The sequence below is a fragment of the Pectinophora gossypiella genome, chromosome 8 (assembly GCF_024362695.1).
Source record: "Pectinophora gossypiella chromosome 8, ilPecGoss1.1, whole genome shotgun sequence".
NCBI classification, from domain to species: domain Eukaryota; kingdom Metazoa; phylum Arthropoda; class Insecta; order Lepidoptera; family Gelechiidae; genus Pectinophora; species Pectinophora gossypiella.
The window spans coordinates 9,732,619-9,752,270 of NC_065411.1; the positions used below are offsets into that span (position 1 = coordinate 9,732,619).

General features: G+C 36.2%; 1 protein-coding gene across 1 annotated transcript; it reads left to right on the forward strand.

The window, feature by feature from the left end:
- The first annotated feature begins 779 nt into the window (after positions 1-779).
- On the forward strand, positions 780-2,081 carry LOC126368722 (polyglutamylase complex subunit TTLL1-like). Its single transcript, XM_050012855.1, has one exon. It carries the CDS (start codon positions 780-782, stop codon positions 2,079-2,081), a length of 1,302 nt encoding a protein of 433 aa, XP_049868812.1.
- The last annotated feature ends 17,571 nt before the right edge of the window (positions 2,082-19,652 follow it).

The following is a 19,652-nucleotide window of genomic DNA, read 5'->3' on the forward strand; positions in this document are numbered from 1 at the left end:
CGTATTACATATGCAAATGAATACGAGCGTTAAAAATGAAAAATTTCGCATGACTCGCTCTTCCGTCCATCCCCTGGGAAGTAGACGAATAAACATTTATTAAATTATGTCGTGTGCGATACATACGGTAAAGGAATGAGTGTTTTATTGCATGCCATGTAGCGTTTCCTCATTTGGCAAACACTCTTGTTGCATATCATTCGGCTGTGTAAACATTTTCGTATAAAAGAATGGTTTTCCGTGAAAGCGCAGATGTATCGGTAGATAGTCTTATGTTAAGTTATAAAGGACGCTAGTCTAGCGTTTAATAGAAAGTGACCCTTGTAATGCATTCGCTTATCTTGTAGGGTACTGTGAAGTAAAGCTTTATAGTGAGGAAATGTTTATGAGGCCTACGGTACTCCAATTTAAAATCTCATTTACGCCTAAATTAAGCCACTTTGAATCTTTTGTATTGTCCTTTCAGAATGTTATCTAGTTAGTACTTTCATTTTCGCTACAAGAAAATTATCTACTAAAAGTTTTAGCTAGGTACTGTTTTTATTACGAATTTATATGACGTTTTTAGGCAGGAATCGCGGAGTTAAAATTCGTTGCTCCGCTAAAACAAGGTAAAAATCAATACGAGCTCTGTTTACACGTAGTCATAGTGAAACGACCGGATTGGAAATCGTCCAATAGCGGCCGATGTTTGCAGAGCGGCATGACAACGGTATGCCTGTTTACTGGCAAATATTTGGTCAATAAGGCGAACTTTCGACTGAAATTATTTCGCAACAATGAATACGGAAGCGAAGAAAATAGCCACTAGCATGTACGGGAGGGTCGCGGTACCGACCAATGAGAGGTGCCGAGTTAATTTTTGCACAGATCTGGAGAAGTCAGTGTTGATGAGTAACTTCGAACGCCGCGGCTGGAACCAAGTGGGACCAGACGATGAGTGGAACTTCTACTGGGCTTCCACGCAGACTTGCCGAAACCTATTCAGTGTTGAAAGCGGGTATCGAATGAACGACAACCAAATGATAAACCACTTCCCGAATCATTACGAATTGTCCCGAAAGGATTTACTCGTGAAGAACATCAAAAGGTACCGGAAAGAGATGGAGCGGGAAGGTAGTTTACTAGCAGAGAAAGCTGAAGTTATATTATCTGGAGGCCAAGTGGTCACACGGTACGTACACTTGGATTTTGTTCCGGTTACTTTTGTTCTTCCCGCCGACTACAACATGTTTGTCGAGGAGTACCGCAAGTCACCCCAGAGCACTTGGATCATGAAACCTTGCGGAAAATCTCAAGGCACTGGAATTTTTCTCATAAACAAACTGTCGAAGCTGAAGAAATGGTCTAGAGAAGCGAAAACGCCGTTTCACCCGCAACTGAGCAAGGAAAGCTACGTCATTTCCCGGTACATAGATAATCCTCTTTTAATAGGAGGCAAAAAATTCGACTTGCGACTATACGTATTAGTCACTTCGTTTCGCCCCTTGAAAGCTTATCTGTTTCAGCTTGGATTTTGTAGGTTTTGTACAGTGAAATACGATACGAGTGTTACGGAATTAGACAATATGTATGTACATTTGACGAACGTAAGCGTCCAGAAACACGGAGGTGATTATAACAATATACACGGCGGGAAAATGAGTGTGGAGAATTTGCGGTTGTATTTAGATGGTACAAAAGGAAGAGCAGTTACGGAAAAGTTGTTCGCAGCAATGCAATGGCTTATAGTGCATTCCCTGAAAGCAGTGGCTTCAGTGATGGCGAACGACAGGCATTGCTTTGAATGTTACGGTTACGATATTATAATTGACAACCAACTAAAACCTTGGCTGGTCGAAGTGAACGCGTCACCATCTCTAACATCTACTACGGTCAACGATAGAATACTCAAGTACAAACTAATAGATAATATATTATCCGTAGTTTTGCCTCCCGACGGAGTTCCAGATGTACGGTGGAATAAGTTGCCAACTGCAGAGGCTTTAGGAAATTTCGATTTACTGATCGATGAAGAACTTTTGGAAAAGGACGAGCCGGCCTCTGTGGGCCGAGGCAGCAAAAGTAATAAATATAAGTAAGAAATGTTTTAAGAATTGTATCCAAAGACGTAACGAATAAGAAAAAAACAGCACTCCTTTTAGAGCGTCTTTATATTTAAACTCCTGAAAAGAACTGGGAAGCATAAAGATCGTTTTAAACTAGTGGAAATTATAGTCTGAAACAGCGAAGTTGCTCTGAGAGCCAGCGAAACGCAGTTAGGAGGTCGAAAGTGCGGTACAAAGTGCATCTAAACAACAAGCGTTTGCTAGTTGCACATGCCGGTTATTTGCATTTTAATGTTTGCGCCGTGGAAAAATAACATCGGCCCCACAAAATAACCCCACAGCAGCAAAATAACACGGTCGCGGTGGAATAACACGGCGGCGAAGCCATTCTATATGCTAACTAGGAGTGAACTTCCGACCGGCTAATATTCTATAAGTTACCTACTGCCTAGATAGCCGGGTCGCAGCCTTGGAACTCGCTTTATAAAGTAACTCTGTAATTTCGCGCTCGTTATCACTTTTACAATTTACAGTGCCATTGTTGTCGGTTTTTGCTAGTTGTGCAAGTTTTGCTCTCTAAACGAGTGTTATTTCAATCAATTAGCGAGTCTAGACTCTAGGCCGCTCCACCAAGAGTGGCTAAGGTACTGAAGTGCGCGTTTTATATTTTTGAATAAAACTTTTTATTGAAATCGGCTTGCTTATTCTCTTTTAAAAAGAGTTATGAATTCCAAGTGAACGAGTTCCAGTGATGTAGTAATTATGTAGATTAAGGTAGATTGTATAGAAATTGAGCGTAAAAGCTTTAAAATCTCGGCGGCAGCGGTGCGATCGATCGCGGCTCGTGAATCGTGAATATTTTAAAGTCACGTTTTTTGGCGGAGAGGCGTAAATCCGGTTGTGTCGTTCAATGTACTATTGGTTGTATTAAGCTGTCCAAATCCAATTTTTATGTATCTTATTACAGCTATCTAGAATCATACTTAATGGAAAAAGTTAGTTTTGTTAAGATTATAATTGATGATGCTAAGTTCTAATTTTGAACTTAAAATTATAGGTAATCATATTATTTTTTTACTTTTACTTTTGTATATACCTTGTTGCTACGTTATTGTGTTTATATTTGATAATAAAGTTACATTATAGTGTTTATTTCTCGTGGTTCTGCTAACCCCACTAGGGACTAAGGGCGTGAGTTTATGTACTTATATATGTTTGTCTTACATTAATTGTGATATCGCACTCATTAACAATGTCCAACTCTTAACTATCCGTTTCCAAAGTTAGAAGAAGCTTGACAACTACTCAATATAGTTTCGGTACGGTATAGCGACGTGGGAACTCTCATATGTTACCGGTATTTCATCAAAATATCGTAGTTTGAATCCCGCTATATAGGAGAAACTACCAAGAGAATTTGGTTCTGCACGCAAGGACGGTCGAACTTAGAAACTATGTAATGAATTAAATACAATAGGTTCTAGAATATTAACATACTTATCATATTTCTCATAATAGACAAAGACAGTGTTATTACAAAACGAAGACTAAAGATAAACTAGGTTTAGCATAATAATCCGCGCCACGAAAGAAGTCGACGGATTTTATTGAAACTAATTGACAAGTCATAATAATTCTATGCAGAATCAGCGACAGTAGCGCCGCTGCCGCGAGACATTTTTCATGTCACCTACTATATTTTACACCTATTTTTTATAATAAACTAAGTGCGTAAAATTAAGTACATCGGCCCCGATTCCTGCAGACACCTCCTAATTTTATTTTGAAGTTATCCCCGTCATTTTCTTATCCGCTGAAAAGGAAAGGGACGGATGATTATCAACAAGTTAATTTTAAAACGCATGAATAACCCGGGCGAATAAAATAGGCATCTCGCTGGTATGCAATCCGCTTGACGCGCTGTCTACATAACTCTGTCGGGTTAATGGCCGATGTAAAATTATTAGACGGTTGTTTTAGATTTCTGCTTAAAATTGACGTGTTCCATAAATTTTACGCCTGTCCCGTGTGTGTTTTGTACCCGTCCCTTTCTTTTTTAGCGAATAAGAAAATGACAGGTTAACTTATAATAAAATAAGATGGCGTCTGAAGGAATTAGAACCATCATCTACCTAGCATTAACCCGTTTTTCACAGGGTCCGCTTACCTAACCTGAAGATTTCACAGGTCGAATCTGTTAGTCTTAGTTTTGTAATAACACTGTAAGTAATTGTGTTTATAAGCCGATGTGGGTGCGAGATGCATAAAATACATACAGGGTGTTAGTGACATCGTAACGAATACTCAGAGGGATGATTCAGACCATGATTCTGAGTTAATATCAAGTGGAATTTTCTGTCGTGCAGTAGCCATACAAGTAGATATGGGTGTTAGTGAGACTGTAACGAATACTGAAGGGGATGATTCAGACCATGATTCTGAGTCGATATCAAGTGGAATTTCCTGTCGGAGAAGTCATGAAAATTTTAGAGCTTATTATTTTCCGTTCCATACTTTTGCGACGGAAAATTTCACTTGATATCAACTCAGAATCATGGCCTGAATCATCCCTCAAAGTTTTCGTTACGATGTCACTAACATCCTGTATATAATACTTACCTGTCTTTTATAATATATGTAAGTTAAAATGATTGATTGCTTACTGGGGGGGTTAAAATGCCACATCGAAGCAATTCATCTATAAATGCAATCTTGTAATTTGACATTTGGTCATGAAAAAGTAAGTGCGCAATGCAAACATTATGTCAAATAGCAATATTGCTTTTATAGTGAATTGCTTCAATGTGGCCTTTTTAACCCCCCTAGATCAAACAAAGAAACCTATGTGGGGTTTAAGGAGATAGTCTATATTTTTCGATAAGTAATTAAAAAAAGTGACTTTTTAAAATATGATAATATAATTAAATAATAATATGTTCAATTTTACACTTGTGTGAATGATTATTGTGTTTTTGTTTGTTCTGTACTTCAGTCACAAACATAATATTTGTGATTTTAAATAAAAACATAACTTTCCACCGCTTTTCTTTTCTACGCCAAAAAATGCAAACATTTTTATTCTCGGTAGGTACATAACAATGAAAGCTCACGACTATAATCCAATTGGCGGTAATCAGGGGTAACTACATCTCCGTGGGTACATCCATCTCAAGATGAACTGAGTACCCACTTTTGCCTGAGCTTTCTGTGAGACCAATGGTATAGGTGGTAGGTTCTATAAATCTATATCTACATAACTATAATTTATTGAAATTGCATAGTCAAGCAAAAAAAAGAAGTATACCTAAAGAAAGAAAACGTTCCGTGAAAAGATGAATTGTTTTTAATAAAGTGTAAGTACTTGTGTGTAATAAGCAACATAATTACTTTTTTTCTGTTTGACACATTTCGTTTGATCTTAATTTCTTGTACTTTAATATTATTTGAGAGAGCGCGTTTCTTTATTAAATATTTAACGAGATTTTTTAATGACAGAATATTTATCTTGATTTGAAATATTATTAAGTAATTTATTTCTTTTATTTTTTTTTCCAGAATTTCCGGCAAAGTAAATCGATTCTGTGTTACGCAGGGCACGTTGAGCCGTTGGCTCCGGCAATTATCCGTAAAAACAGCTCCACCAACCCGCAGTGGAGCAGCGTAGTGGAGTATGCTTCGCAGTGCAGTGACGCATGTTATATATAGGCTGTTTATCTTTTATTTCTTTCGACGTAAATACGTTATTTGACCATTGTCCATACTTACTGCGTAAACCGGCGTGAACTCATGAGTGCTGGGAAACCTAAAATAAGTCACTTCAAACAAAACTAAGTAGGTATAATACCCATTTCACATTACTCTGTAAAGACAACATAATATTTTAACATACATCATATTCTGATTCCGAAAATACGAATAGCGTCGGGCGTTTATTCCTAATTCCTCACAATTTCATATTGGGGAATGTCGCCAGTGAACGGGGGGTGGAATGCAACGGAAATTGTAGTCGATTGGGGAGTGTCACGTGCCCGGGAATTACGAATAGCGCGAGGGAATATAGAATAGTGCTTTAGTTACAGGGGAGGGTAACCTCGCTCGTTTCTTGAGATTGTGACTACATTTATCGCCAGATTGATATGGAGCCTACGACGTTTATGTCTCTTGTGAAAATAAGGGGCTTTCGTGGACCCAAGATCTACCTACTACATGGAATTACATGTAGTAATGCGAGGGGCTGTTCGACACTATAGGTTAAAAAGTATAAAGTTATCATATTGTCGGAAAATGTAAGTAAATAATAACTACAAATGGGTCATATACCAGGTTCAAGATAAATTATCAAATTCTGATTAAGAACTAAATTCAGAAAGATCTAAAACTAACGAAAAGTATTTATGTTTTCAAATTTAATTTATTTATGAGTTTTAATCAAGAAAACGTAATAATAAGTCCGACATTTTATCACGTTTTCCTATGACGTCACAGTGTGCTTTTTAATACAAATTCCATACTAATTTCGTCTTTTGACATTTAGTAAAAAGTAACTGATTTGACTAGTCTATTAACCTACTCGGCAGGTTGGGTTGGGTGGAAATATAAGTGTAAGTGTAGGTTGCTTGGAAGAAATTAAGCAATAAGTTCGCCTATTGTACGTGTTCTGTCCTACTTGTATAAGTACTGATCTTTTTTACGTGATTGTGAAATAAACAATTTTGTGTCGTGTAAAATGATAGTTTAAAAGGATTTGAAAAAAATAGTCGAATGGACACGGGTATATATTTTCACATCGTAAACATTGAAACTTTAAAGACTGTTTCAATAAACTTCATTTCATTCGGTTCTTACTAAGCACTTCATCGATTTAGTAGCATATCCGTATTGCACAGGTATTTTTCTGCGTTATACGCTCCCCTCACGTTCAAGCTTAACCATAGACTGACAAAATACTAGAGACCTTACTTAGCGAAAATATTACATGAGCTGCCACAATCCAGTTACACTTGTGGAATATCAACAATCAATAAAATTAATCAGCTTATGCCACAATCAATCAATTTGTTCATTAACTGATGACAATGGAATTAATTTGATACATTCCATGTAATTCTGGTAATATCCATAAAAACACACAAAATTAAAATATGAATCAACAATAGTTATGCTACAGGTAGTTATAGCGTGCATTTTTTCCATGTGATAGTTCAAGGGAAAGATAACACATCAGACGATAAGAAACGATCAGTTGCAGTAGTATTGGAAATGTACGGTACTTTGAAACCATGTCACATTAACTTTTTTGACAAATTAAACCGCAAGTCTCATTAAATATCAAATATGATAGTGCGACTGGGTTCTAAAGTGGGTACATGATATTGCTCATAACTGTATATACTGACTAGACGCTGACTAGTCGGGAAAGCCGGAGGCCTACTACTCGGCTATCTCGGGCCGATTAAACGGCAAGTCGGCCAAACCTTTACGTGGTTTTTGCATTAGCATACGAACGTGTCGGTGCAGCAGTCTTCGCTCCGGGATATAAGTAAAGACAGCCCGTACGCATTGCTCTAAAACTAGTTTCATTCTTGACATAAGTTGCAAAAAACTATTGAATTATTTTAAGGAGTCTACTCGTCAGTAAGACGATAACCATTCAAACGCTTTCCGAAGTGGGAAGCTGGCATTAATCTTCTGTTCGATTTCTTGTCGCCGATGTATGTTAACTAGCACCACCCCTTGCGTATACCTATATCGTTGTTCCGTTTTGTAAGCGTTTATGTGTGTATGTTTTTGTCTCGTTATGACTTCCATTATTACACATACATACATAAACTTAGAACCATTATTTCAGCTTGGGTAGACAGTGTATAAATCAAAGAAATCAAGTAACATCTTTTTTTAGATTTATTTGTCTAAGATATTATATTTTTTCCTTCCGCTTAAACATCGCTGGCGAGGACAGGGTGTATATTAAATAATAATATATTATATACCTCTGCCTACTGCCTCGGACACATATCATCTTATAACATTTACATAATAATCAAAATTCTTAAATGGTTAAGGTACCTGTGATTTATATCGTGTTGTTTATATGCATGCAAAGGGAACAACGTGAGTCTTTTATCTCTAACCAAATGAAATCTGTTTGTATCTGAATCAATTTGCGACCTGCAGGCGCGTAGGCGTAGACTTTTAAGCACACCTCTGTTCAATTTGTTTGAGTTTAGATTTAAAAGAAACCCAAATATAATGACATACTTATAAAAGCTCCTTGCAACGTAGATTGTAATCTATGGAACGTAGTTAAGGCTCAATTTGCAGTATGTTATATGTATATGGATGGTTGGCTTTATAAAAAGGAAACATCTTAGTGAGTACGCAAAATAAAACCCTCTTGTGAAGATTTTGAAAAATGAAGTATGTCTCTTAAAAATTGATGTATAATAATAATGTTAGTCCATTTTACTCAGCTGAAGACATTGAAATAATGCAGGGATAATTTATTCCGTATTTGACTCTACAAAAGCGAAAGCGACAAATTATCGAATACATTGAAATCGTCTGCAATCTACAGAGAAACACTTCTCCATAGAACCTGAATTGCTTGTCGCGCCTCCCACCATTTTGTATCGGTCGAAGCAATTTCAGTTCCAATAACAGCCAATAGAGATACAGTATAAACAGTTGGCAGTATCGTAACTCTTGCACTCGTGTTCACAGAATGCAATACTCTGCAACACTGGTAATGGTCTGCAGGAGTCCGTAATAACTGCACTAACTAAGAATAATGTGTCGGGTTTTTCAGTGCTCTACTGGAGTGTCATATACAATGCGCTTTCTACCTACCTGAAATGTCCAAACATCGAAGATTTTTATAGACAAACAGTTAAACTTAAAGATAGACGAATTGGGTCAAGATTGGGTTGTTTTTTTATTTCTGATCCAACTTCATCAACATAATCAGCTTCTGTTGTCTAGGTTCCAAGGTCAATAACTGGTCTCACCAACAACCTTGGTGTCAGGGATACTTACCTAAATCATTAGTAGACAGTGCCAGCAGCTTAACGTGCCGAATTAGGACGAGTTCAGGGTTGATGAGGTTCGTACTCCACCTCACAACCCACACGATAGAAGAGAGAAAGTCGAGTTATACACCAAGCTATTGTGACTGTATAGTCCAGAGGTTGAGCGCGGGGCTCACGATCCCGAAGTCTCGGGTTCGAAACCCTTTGGGGACGTATCATACAAATCACTTTGTGATCGCTAGTTTGGTAAGGTTAGGTTTTGCAGGTTGATCGCGATTGTCCGATAGTAATGCGATGATCCGTACTATGGAGAGCACGTTAAGCAGTCGGATCTGGCTCCTATTTACTGAATTAAATATGTTGTCGTAATATGAGCCATGTCAGGGGCATTTGGTGACAGTTGACACCAGGTTGATGAGATCGGCCATTGATCCCACAACCCATACACGATTGTTTCGTAAACAATAGGTTATTGGAGACAGTTTGACATACTCATCATCATCTCCCTAACACCCCGTTTTTCACAGCGTTCGTTTATCTAACCTGAATATTTAACAGGTCTGGTTTTATTTATTTTATTATTTTTATTTATTTATTTAGGTACACATACAGCAATACATATTAAACTTTTACAGACAGCATTATAAATAGAAAGAAAGACTTGGTATATATGCTTGCCAATTATATGCGTACACAGCATTCACCGTAAATGAAAACAAACAAACTATATTAATACTAAACTATATATATATATATATATATATATATATATATATAACTACTATATATATATATTAACACATGGTTTTTTTAGAAGCGACTGCCTGTCTGACCTACCAACCCGCGAACGGAAAACCAGTCTAATACAGGTTAGGTCACATACCTCCGTAAACAGACACACACGTACACTTTGACATACTCCAGAAGCTATTTTTTTTTATTACTAGGATCCGAACTTTTAACTTGAAGCAGCAAATTGGTTATTTTACAACTAAGGCACCTCAGGGCCCCAAACGTGTAATGTATTTCAGTGGCCATATCTAGCTGTCAAATGGACACAGTTTAGCTCTCACATAGTTTATGTTTAGAGTTGGAAATAGGGACTTTGAAGAGCATGAGCATTTAATATGCTAGCGTAAAATAAGCTTCATGCACTTTTTAAATGGAATTTTATATTGCATTTAAAAAGTGCGAGTAAAACTGATTGTTTGTGTACGAAATATTATTTAGAAGTGTTAATTTATGCACTGAGATGATTTTATGTTTAAATAAATATGTTATAGATTTTCAGTCTTTTATGATTATGCAGTTTGGAATTTATTATTATCATATTATTATTATAATAATATTATTATTATTATTATAATTAAAACGAAGTAAGTATAAGCAATCAGGTTAAGTATATTTTCAAGTAACTTTCTGAAGAAATGGATGTCTAGTCTAATAAGAGTTGAATTTACATATTAAAAGGAATATAATTAAGAAAAGACAAATACAAATACAAAATATAATATTATATTAATTCTCTTCTGCATTTGTCTGAATAAATATAAATATTATAATAAATTTTCTTCTGCATATTCTTAAATGTACACCCGCGTAGCACTCCGTTACGCCGTAGTTCTTTCATAAAAGCTGCTACGACAGTTTGTTACTACAAAACGCTACAATATTTATTACTTGCAAAATTGTTCCGTGATAATATTTATGAGGTAAATGCAAGCTTGTATTGGGAGTGAAATTTGTCTTTCGCCGTGCCTTCCATTTTGGAGGGATAACAAGTGTCTAGACAAGGGATAACAAGACACATCGGGCCAATTACACGGCGTTCTTGTTCGTGTAGTGTACTATACAGGGTGGCCCAGAAGTTCACGTTCAAAATGAAAAATTGGATAGAGTGGCTCATTAGCTACCAGAAACACCCCTATATAATGTTTAGCGATTATTTACGGTTTAGGAGATATGACCCATTTTGTACGTTTTTCTAGATTTTCTATCTTACTTCAAAAATAATAATTTTGTCGTTATCCCTTTCCTTTCCGTTTTTTTTTTTAATTCTGTTATTTTACTTTATAACTATGCCCAAAGATGTGTTTCGCTAGGTGAAAAAAGAAAAACAGTCAAATCAAAGATAAAAAAAAAAGTTATTGGAAGTCAAAGTGAGAATTCGACCAAAATTGTTACACTTGTTAAAATTTCGCCGAAGAATAATAAACACATGAGATTGTCATGGACCCTGAAAGTATTTCTAAAAACTGCTCCATTTAATAAGCTTTTAGAAACATCCTTTTCATTTTGAACGTGAACTTCTGGGCCACCCTGTATAATATATTATATCATACTGATAGTATATTTACGTCTTATTATACCGTATTGTTTTATTTTATAGACACACATAGTTATAGAGTATCATCTGTGAAATTTTATTCGATAGTTTTCGTACTGTATTTTGAATTCTATTTGTACAGCCAATTATTATTTATTACGTTATTACTTATTCCCTTTCAGAATTTGTGCAGCGGGCAGATTTTATTTATTGAAAACCTTTTTTGCTACAAAACAAATGAGAACTGTTGCACAGAGTAGTTTTATTAGATTTATATCGAATGAAATAGAGTGGTGCACTAGGTAGAAGTAATACAAAAAGCATTTTTCCTTTGTTGACCATCGCTTGTGACCCGTATTGTGGAAATAACAATTTCCAAACAACCATCTAACTTTGCCGGGGAAGATTTAACTTGAAATTTCTAGAGAAGTTTACGTGTTGCAAATGTTCGGGTGTGTATTTTGGCCTTAATCATAATTATGTTTGACTATTGTTTTCGTGTTTTATTTCCAGTAGAATTATTGGAAAATTTACGAATCTATAATGGGGGGGATATAGGTGTTATTGTGTTTGTACCGAGCTCAGCGAATTATTTGTAAACAGTGGTGAAGTTATGAACCATTAGTTGTTTTAATTATACAATTTCTGTTTTTGTATGTGTTTTTGGTCTATCACAGAAACGACATGTAACCAAGAGGTCTTACGTGCAACCAGTTAATTTATTACTTTGCGAGAAACTGATTGGACTTCTGCAGTTTATCGTACATTAAAGAGTGTGTGTGTAATATAATATAAATATAATATATATTTACGGTAGTTTTTTTAGTTATGTTGGTATCATTATTATGTTTATTGCACCATCCCGTGGTCTAATGCATAAACTTCTTTCACCCTAAGGTTGCATGGTAGAAATTGCTGTTTAGCAAATAAGGCCGCTTATTGTGCTTATTTTTATTCGTTTGATTATGTCCTGTGTACATGTCGTTGTGCAATAAAGTATAATTGATTGATTGATTAGAGTTTTTGTATTGTTTAGTAATCTTTGAATAATGTACGTAGGTACAGAATAATTATGTAGGTAGATAGTTGTTATCCTATAGTACCTAAACCATTGCTTATTAGTACATTTACTAACATCGACACTACAATTAGCGTGTTGTGTGTTTTAATCTCGAGCTTAACAAACAAAACTGCACTTCGAGAAAGCGTACCGATAAATACGGCTGATAATTGATTTACCTCGAATGGAGCTTTGTTTAACTGGTATAAAAAGAAAATCTTTACAATCTTGTTTACGTATTGTGCTACGAGTATTCTAGAATTTCCAGGATTACTGTAATCTATTGGGATCATAATATTATTTGTTTATCTTCAAGTAAGTTTTTTATTTTCAAGATCGCGAGGAGCGGAAATCTGTTATTCGAGCCCTACATCCATACAGGGGATAAAAGGATTAGATGAAAAAGAAAACTTTATCTTCAAATCAAATCAAATCAAATATACTTTATTGCACAGAACTAAAATTTCAACAATCAGACAAAACACATGAATACAGTACAATTTGGGCGGCCTTATTGCTCTAGAGCAATTTCTTACAGGCAACCAACAAAAGGAAACAAACATTTACAACTTGGATGCGGGAAACAAAAAAAAAAACAAAAAATAAATAAAAATAATAATAAATAAATAAATACCTAAAAGTAAAACTAAAGTTAATATAATAAATACTCTATACTATAAGTACATATATTAATAAATACTTTAATAAAAATTTACCTAACCATAATCTGAGAAAACTATAGACTATATACACACACATACAAGACAAGTATTGAAATAAAAATACATCATACATAATAGTAAAATCCTAAGAATATTCGCATAAGGATTCAAAATGAGCTTCAATTTAAAATGAAAGACAACATATCTACATATACGTGCACGGATCTACGTGATTTATAATGTCGTACGCAGCTTACTTAATTATTTCTTTTTACTGGTAAGCTTGAACGAATTAACCACGGAGTAAGTTAAGGTGACTAAATCAACAGTCATGAGTAACTACTTACATCGGAGATTGCCCATCAATGCATCAATGGCACACTAATAAGCCAATAATATAGAAGTAAATTCTTCAATTCTTCAGAGACATTCAGAGACATTTGGATGACACTTTTCAAATTGTACCTACGAAAAATCATGCCTTATAAATAATGATGTCTCGATGTTGTCGTCGATTGGCCATTTCTTTGGAAAACTTGCACATAAGTACATTAAATAAATGTTCGCCATCTCTGAACTACAGAATGTACCTAAAACGGCGTGTTTTAACCTAGAACAAAGCAGAGACAAGTTGTTTTATCGCTGGCCGTGTTGGGCGACTAATTGAAATTGCGTTGACGTTGTTGTCCGGTGTTTGTTCAATTACCACGCCTTCACTCCGGCAAATTCACTGTCGGAAAGCCAATAGAACGGTAACGGTTCAGGCTCGCTGTTTTTTTGCTTTTTATTTGACAGTGAGCTCCAATATTGTAGTTTCTATTACATCATCATCATCAGCCCATTAACGTCCCCACTGCTGGGGCACGGGCCTTCCCTATGGATGGATAGGGAGATCGGGCCTTAAACCATCACGCGGGCCCAGTGCGGATTGATGGTTATTAACGACTGCTAATGCAGCCGGGACCAACGGCTTAACGTGCCTTCCGAAGCACAGAGGAGCTCGAGATGAAAACTTTTTTTTTTGTGGTTACCCATCCTATGACCGGCCTTTGCGAAAGTTGCTTAACTTCAACAATCGCAGACCGAGCGCGTTTACCGCTGCGCCACCGAGCTCCTCAATTCTATTACATAACCTAGATTTTTTGATCCGAGCGACTTCTCTCCAGAGTTCCTCATACAAAGTCACTTGGGCACGCTCAGGTCTGTTGTCTTTATTTTTTTCTCGGAGGGCATTGGTTTAGAGGAATTAGGATTATATTTAAAAGAATCAATTAACCTTCGTATACCCTTATGGGTATGGGTATCTTTATCGATAAGCGTTGAATGAGGGGAAACGTAAGCTATGCCGGCAGGTTCGTTATCCAGGTCCTGAGGATAATGAAGCTGATTGCTGGACTAATCAGATCATCAGGATCGTATATCTTTTGGGTGCTGGCTTTTCAGATCCGTCCTTAAGCTAATTTGGGGGTGGCTGCAAAGGTTAGAAGTAGGTACATAGGTAAGTGTAAGACTTAGGTTAGTCTCCTTTTAGTTTCTACAGTATTACCCGATAGAAAATAAACGAGTATCAACATTGAAGCGCGCTTGTCTAGAAAATCTCAGACGCTTGAAATACTTGGCTTTCTATTTTTATTACAGCATTACAGCTCAAAGTAATAGCCAATATAGGGTAAGTGCACAAGCAATATAAGCTACCATCTTCATTGAGTACTTAATACCTAACCAAGTCAGTACGTTGGTACCTGTATTTGTCTAAGTACCTACTTAAATATATTTATACATAATCCTCGTTTATTTCGCAGTAACATGTTTTTTATGAATAAGCCTTTTTCTTTCTTATATCGTAAATTATTTATCAACCAAATAAAACTAATACAAAACAAAAGACCTTGCATTCGCTTTATCTTTCAAGGAATGTCGTAAGGTTTAAGATTTAAGACACTTTATTTCTCAAAAAGAAAATACATTTGATTCGCTTACTGAGAAACAATTACTTTCATGAGTAGTTTTAAACGACATTGGAGTTGGACTAATTAAACTACAAAAAGAAAATATGCTAATTACAAATTAAAAAAAAACCTGCTTATTAGTTACACATCTCAATTTCGATACATTATTTTCGATTTTCGAGCAGACATGGAACACCTTACATAAATCTATAAAATGTTTTATTAAGTTGATTGGAATGTAAGTAGGTACCTGTGTTCTATATGAGTAAAAAAGGACTGCAGCGTTGTCTTTCTAATAACGTTTGAGCGTTAAACGAAAGGCAAGCTGATCAGTTACTATACGATTCACGTTGATTATGCAATTTATGAAGGCCTATGATCCAATGGTTGAGTGTTGAATGTTGATCCGGAGGTCCAAGGTTCGAATCCCGTCGAGGACATATCACAAAAATCACTTTGTGATCCCTAGTTTGGTTGGGAGATTGCAGGGTGATCACCTGATTGTCGAAAGCAAGATGATTCTTTGGAGGGCACATTAAGGAGTCGATTTCGGCCTCTAGTTTATGTATGGGCCTTTGGCGGCTCAATAGCAATCCTGACACCACGGTTGATGAGGTTGGCCATTAATCTCCCAACCTACACGAAAGAAGAAGTTCCATCTTAGGACTTTGTACCAAAAATGTCTGCAAGTTCTAGTGCGATTCCTTGTGGATGTGCACACTTTATTAGGAATTACGTATATATATATATCTATGTACGTATTAAGTAGCTCACTGGGACGGGCTAACCTATAAAATGCTACTTAGGTTCTATGATGATTTTGTGATGTAGCGAGTAGGCGCCGCTACTTCCAAAGCGCACCCCTGATGCCGAGCAGCAGCGGTATCAGTACTGTTTAGAGGCCGAGGAAATTGATTCTGGTAGACTCTAGCTAGAACATCACCGATTGAGAAATTGATCGGTGTGCTGCGGAACGGAATGCTATTGGGGCAACCACCGTTCTACACGCCCTATCTGCGCAGCCGCTCGCATGATGCCTACTCTCGTACTTGTTTACGTGTTTACTAGCTAGTATGGTGTGACATAATTGTTTGCAATTTATTATTTCTTTGTAAGTTACCTACCCTTTATAAGTTAAGTTGAACAACTGATTGCTAACTGATGTTTAGATTATATTTTGCGTTGAGAGAAACCCATGTCGGGTTTAACAATGCTTCTTAGCGTTTAAGATATTATGTTCATGAATTTCTTTGTAATAAAAAAAAAAATCTATGAAGTAATGAAGGCGATTACTCCACCGACAAGAGCGCAGCTCTTGAATAAAGAAAAAGAGATATGTATCTATTTATGTATGTACGGGCTTGCACCTGAGAATCGATCTAAACAACATCTACCATTCCATTCATTAGCATGCAGAGGCAAGTATTCCATTAATTTACCTATTGCTGGATTGGTTCGTTCGTCTGTACGGGCATTGGGGATTCCAATTAAACGGTGCCATTGCCATTCTATCCTCTACGGAATCCCCAGCTAGCTCTGCAGACAGAGATGTCATTAAGCATTAAATACACAACACAAGCTGATATTGGCGCGAGCTAACAATAAATTAGGTGTCTAGGGGGAATTTATCGGAAGAATTTTATGTAACGACTGGCAAATAGATTAATGTTAGTCAAAAATAATACTGCACTAATGCATAAAAGTATTTTTTGCAGAATTCCCCATATTTTTAATAAACTGCCTAAATCAATGCGTGAATGTGATGAAATGAATATTTTTAAAAATAAACTGCATGATATGTTAAAGACCAATGTTACTATACTCTAAATGAATACTTAAATGATATTATATGAATTAAATTAAATGTATATGTGGTGACAATTGGGTCGTGTAGTAGGTTCAAGATAAATTATTGAATTCTGATTACTAAATAAGCGTACATGTAAAAATAACGAAAAACATTTCCTTTTTTCTATTTTAACTTATTTATAAATTTTAATCAAGAAAAACGTAATAATAAGTCCGACATTTTATCACGTTTTTCTATGACGTCACAGTGTGCTTTTTCATACAAATTCCATAGTAATTTTGTGTTTTGACGTTTAGTAAAAAGTAACTGATTTGACTAGTTGGAAACTAGCCTATTTGATTGTATTATTATTGTATTTTATATTATGAATATTGTAATGCTAATAATGATTATGTGTAAAATGTGTTTACGAGCATGACTAGATTTATAAGACCTAACATTGTATGCCTATATGGCGGGATATAGCTGGATGAAACAATTTATAATTGATATGAACGCCTATACTGTCCCTATGATCCACAATAAATATATTTCATTTCATTTACATTATACGTACTCACTTTTGCTACCTCTCTATATATCTCAACTCAGAATACACTGGTGATGCAAGTTATGCCATATTCGAATAAAAAAATGTATATATTGTAGCTTTTATTTATCATTACCCTCAAAATGCTTTTGTACGTAACTTAGTTTTTAAGTTCTCAAGTAAATGAATTTGTATTCATATTGAGAATAAAGATTTCTTTAAATTTATATATTAAACAGTTGTATGACAGGTGGTCAGCCGATCATCCATAAGTCTTCTTCTTCTTCTATCGTGTGGGTTGTGAGGTGCATTACCAACCTCATCAACCTTGGTGTCAGGGTTATTATTGAGCCGCCAAAGGTCCCTGACGTGACTCATGTATCGACTACGTACTTATATCAATAAGTAGTAACCGGGACCAACGACTTGAAATGCCTTCCGAAGCACGGATCGTCTTACTTTCTGACAATCGACAAGAGAAAAGGTGATCAGCCTGTAATGTCCTAGCCAAACTAGGGATCACAAAGTGATTTTTGTGATATGTCCCCACCGGGATTCGAACCCGGGACCTCCGCATCGTGAGCCCAGCGCTCAGCCACTGGAGCACGGAGGCCGTTATCCATAAGTGATGGTCCACGTATTAGAAATGATAATCTTAGTCATAGAATGTCCGGGGAGGCAAACAGCTGAACGTGTTCCATGTTGTTTATTGATTCCCAGTCCAGCATCAGTTCCCTAGCGTTATCCCGTTTTCACAGGGTCCGCTTACCTGACCTGAACATTTGATAGGTCCGGTTTTTTTTTACAAATGTGATCTACTACCAAGGCGCGAAAGGAAAACCAGCCCAATACAAGTTAGGCACCTCTGAAACGCATTTCTCAGGCATTGGATTTCTTCACCATGTTTTCATTCACCGCTGAGCACGTGATAATAATTTAAGATCCCAACAATAATTCGAAAACAATTTCGAAATTCATTGACTTAAGCCTGTTATGTGTTTGAATTTATCTTGGGACTTAATTTAGTAATCAGTACTTGGGCTTTATTTTAGCTTGGCTCAAAATTTTAGCATGTTTCTGTTACCTAGTTCCTTGTTATTAGGGTATCTCTTATCGTTCTTTTATATTCAAAGTTAAAATGCGCATATTGACTGAGGTATTGGCGGGAAGAAGAGAGGAATGGCGATTACTTCACCGACAAGAGCGCAGCTCTTAAATAAAGAGAGAGAGAGAGAGAGAGAGAGAGAGAGACTGAACACTATGCTATACAGTGTAATAATCTGTCGCCAATGACTTATAAATAGAAATATTTAAAGCTAGATAAGCAACTATACGAGTTACTTTATAAACCTGCGGCAGGGCAGCTTGATTGAAATTGCTCGACACTGTCCAGTCGATTAAGGAAGCTCTGTCCCTACAAATAGGTTACTAGGCTGTTGATGTAGAAAAACAGACTACGTAATCTGTAATTTTTTACCAAACTATAATCTAAAAGAACAAATGCAGTTGCGATTTTTGAAATAACTATAACAGCAAGGTCTGCATGACAACTCGCCGCGCACTACGCAAATTATATCGAGGGCGACGAATAAACGCAGCGAATGCTATCTACGTAGATAGATGTCGAACGGCTATTGGTCGAAGCCCTCGTTCATGCGCGGCGCGGTTGCAATGATTTCTTTTGTGGTTATTTCAAAAATCGAATACGATAACGTTTCTTATCGATGTTGAGCTTGGATGTAAAAAATGCTTGCAAAAGATGTGTCTAAATCCTTGATATGATTTTACAAATTATTTTAGTCGCCGTTTAGTCGTGAAAATGGAACATACTTTCGCGTTTAATATAATATCAGTGTAATATAGGTAGGTACTACGAGGACAATATCACATTTTCCTTAACCAGTACAAGGAGAGCTTGTACATCTTATTACGCTAGGGAGCACTCCACTAGTTCACGAAAGCAACCAACTCAACAAAGGAAATATTTATAGAGAACAAGATACTAACGGTTTTATATGCCATTGTCGAAGACAGAAGACGAGAATAAACGGTTATGTCTACTTGTTGGTATATAAATGCGTTTTATCACGAAAAGGGAATATGTTCGCAATCGTTTCGTGTTTTATTCGGATTATGTTTTCTCTTGTATGTAATCCTTGACTTGTATTTTTTTGGGTGAGATTTTAAAGTGTCTATCGGGCGTTTTAGTATGTTTACTTTATTTCAAATCAACTTTACGTCGA

Coding starts and splice junctions, on each gene's coding strand:
- LOC126368722 (XM_050012855.1), top strand. CDS start 780: ATGAATACGGAAGCGAAGAAAATAGCCACTAGCATGTACGGGAGGGTC.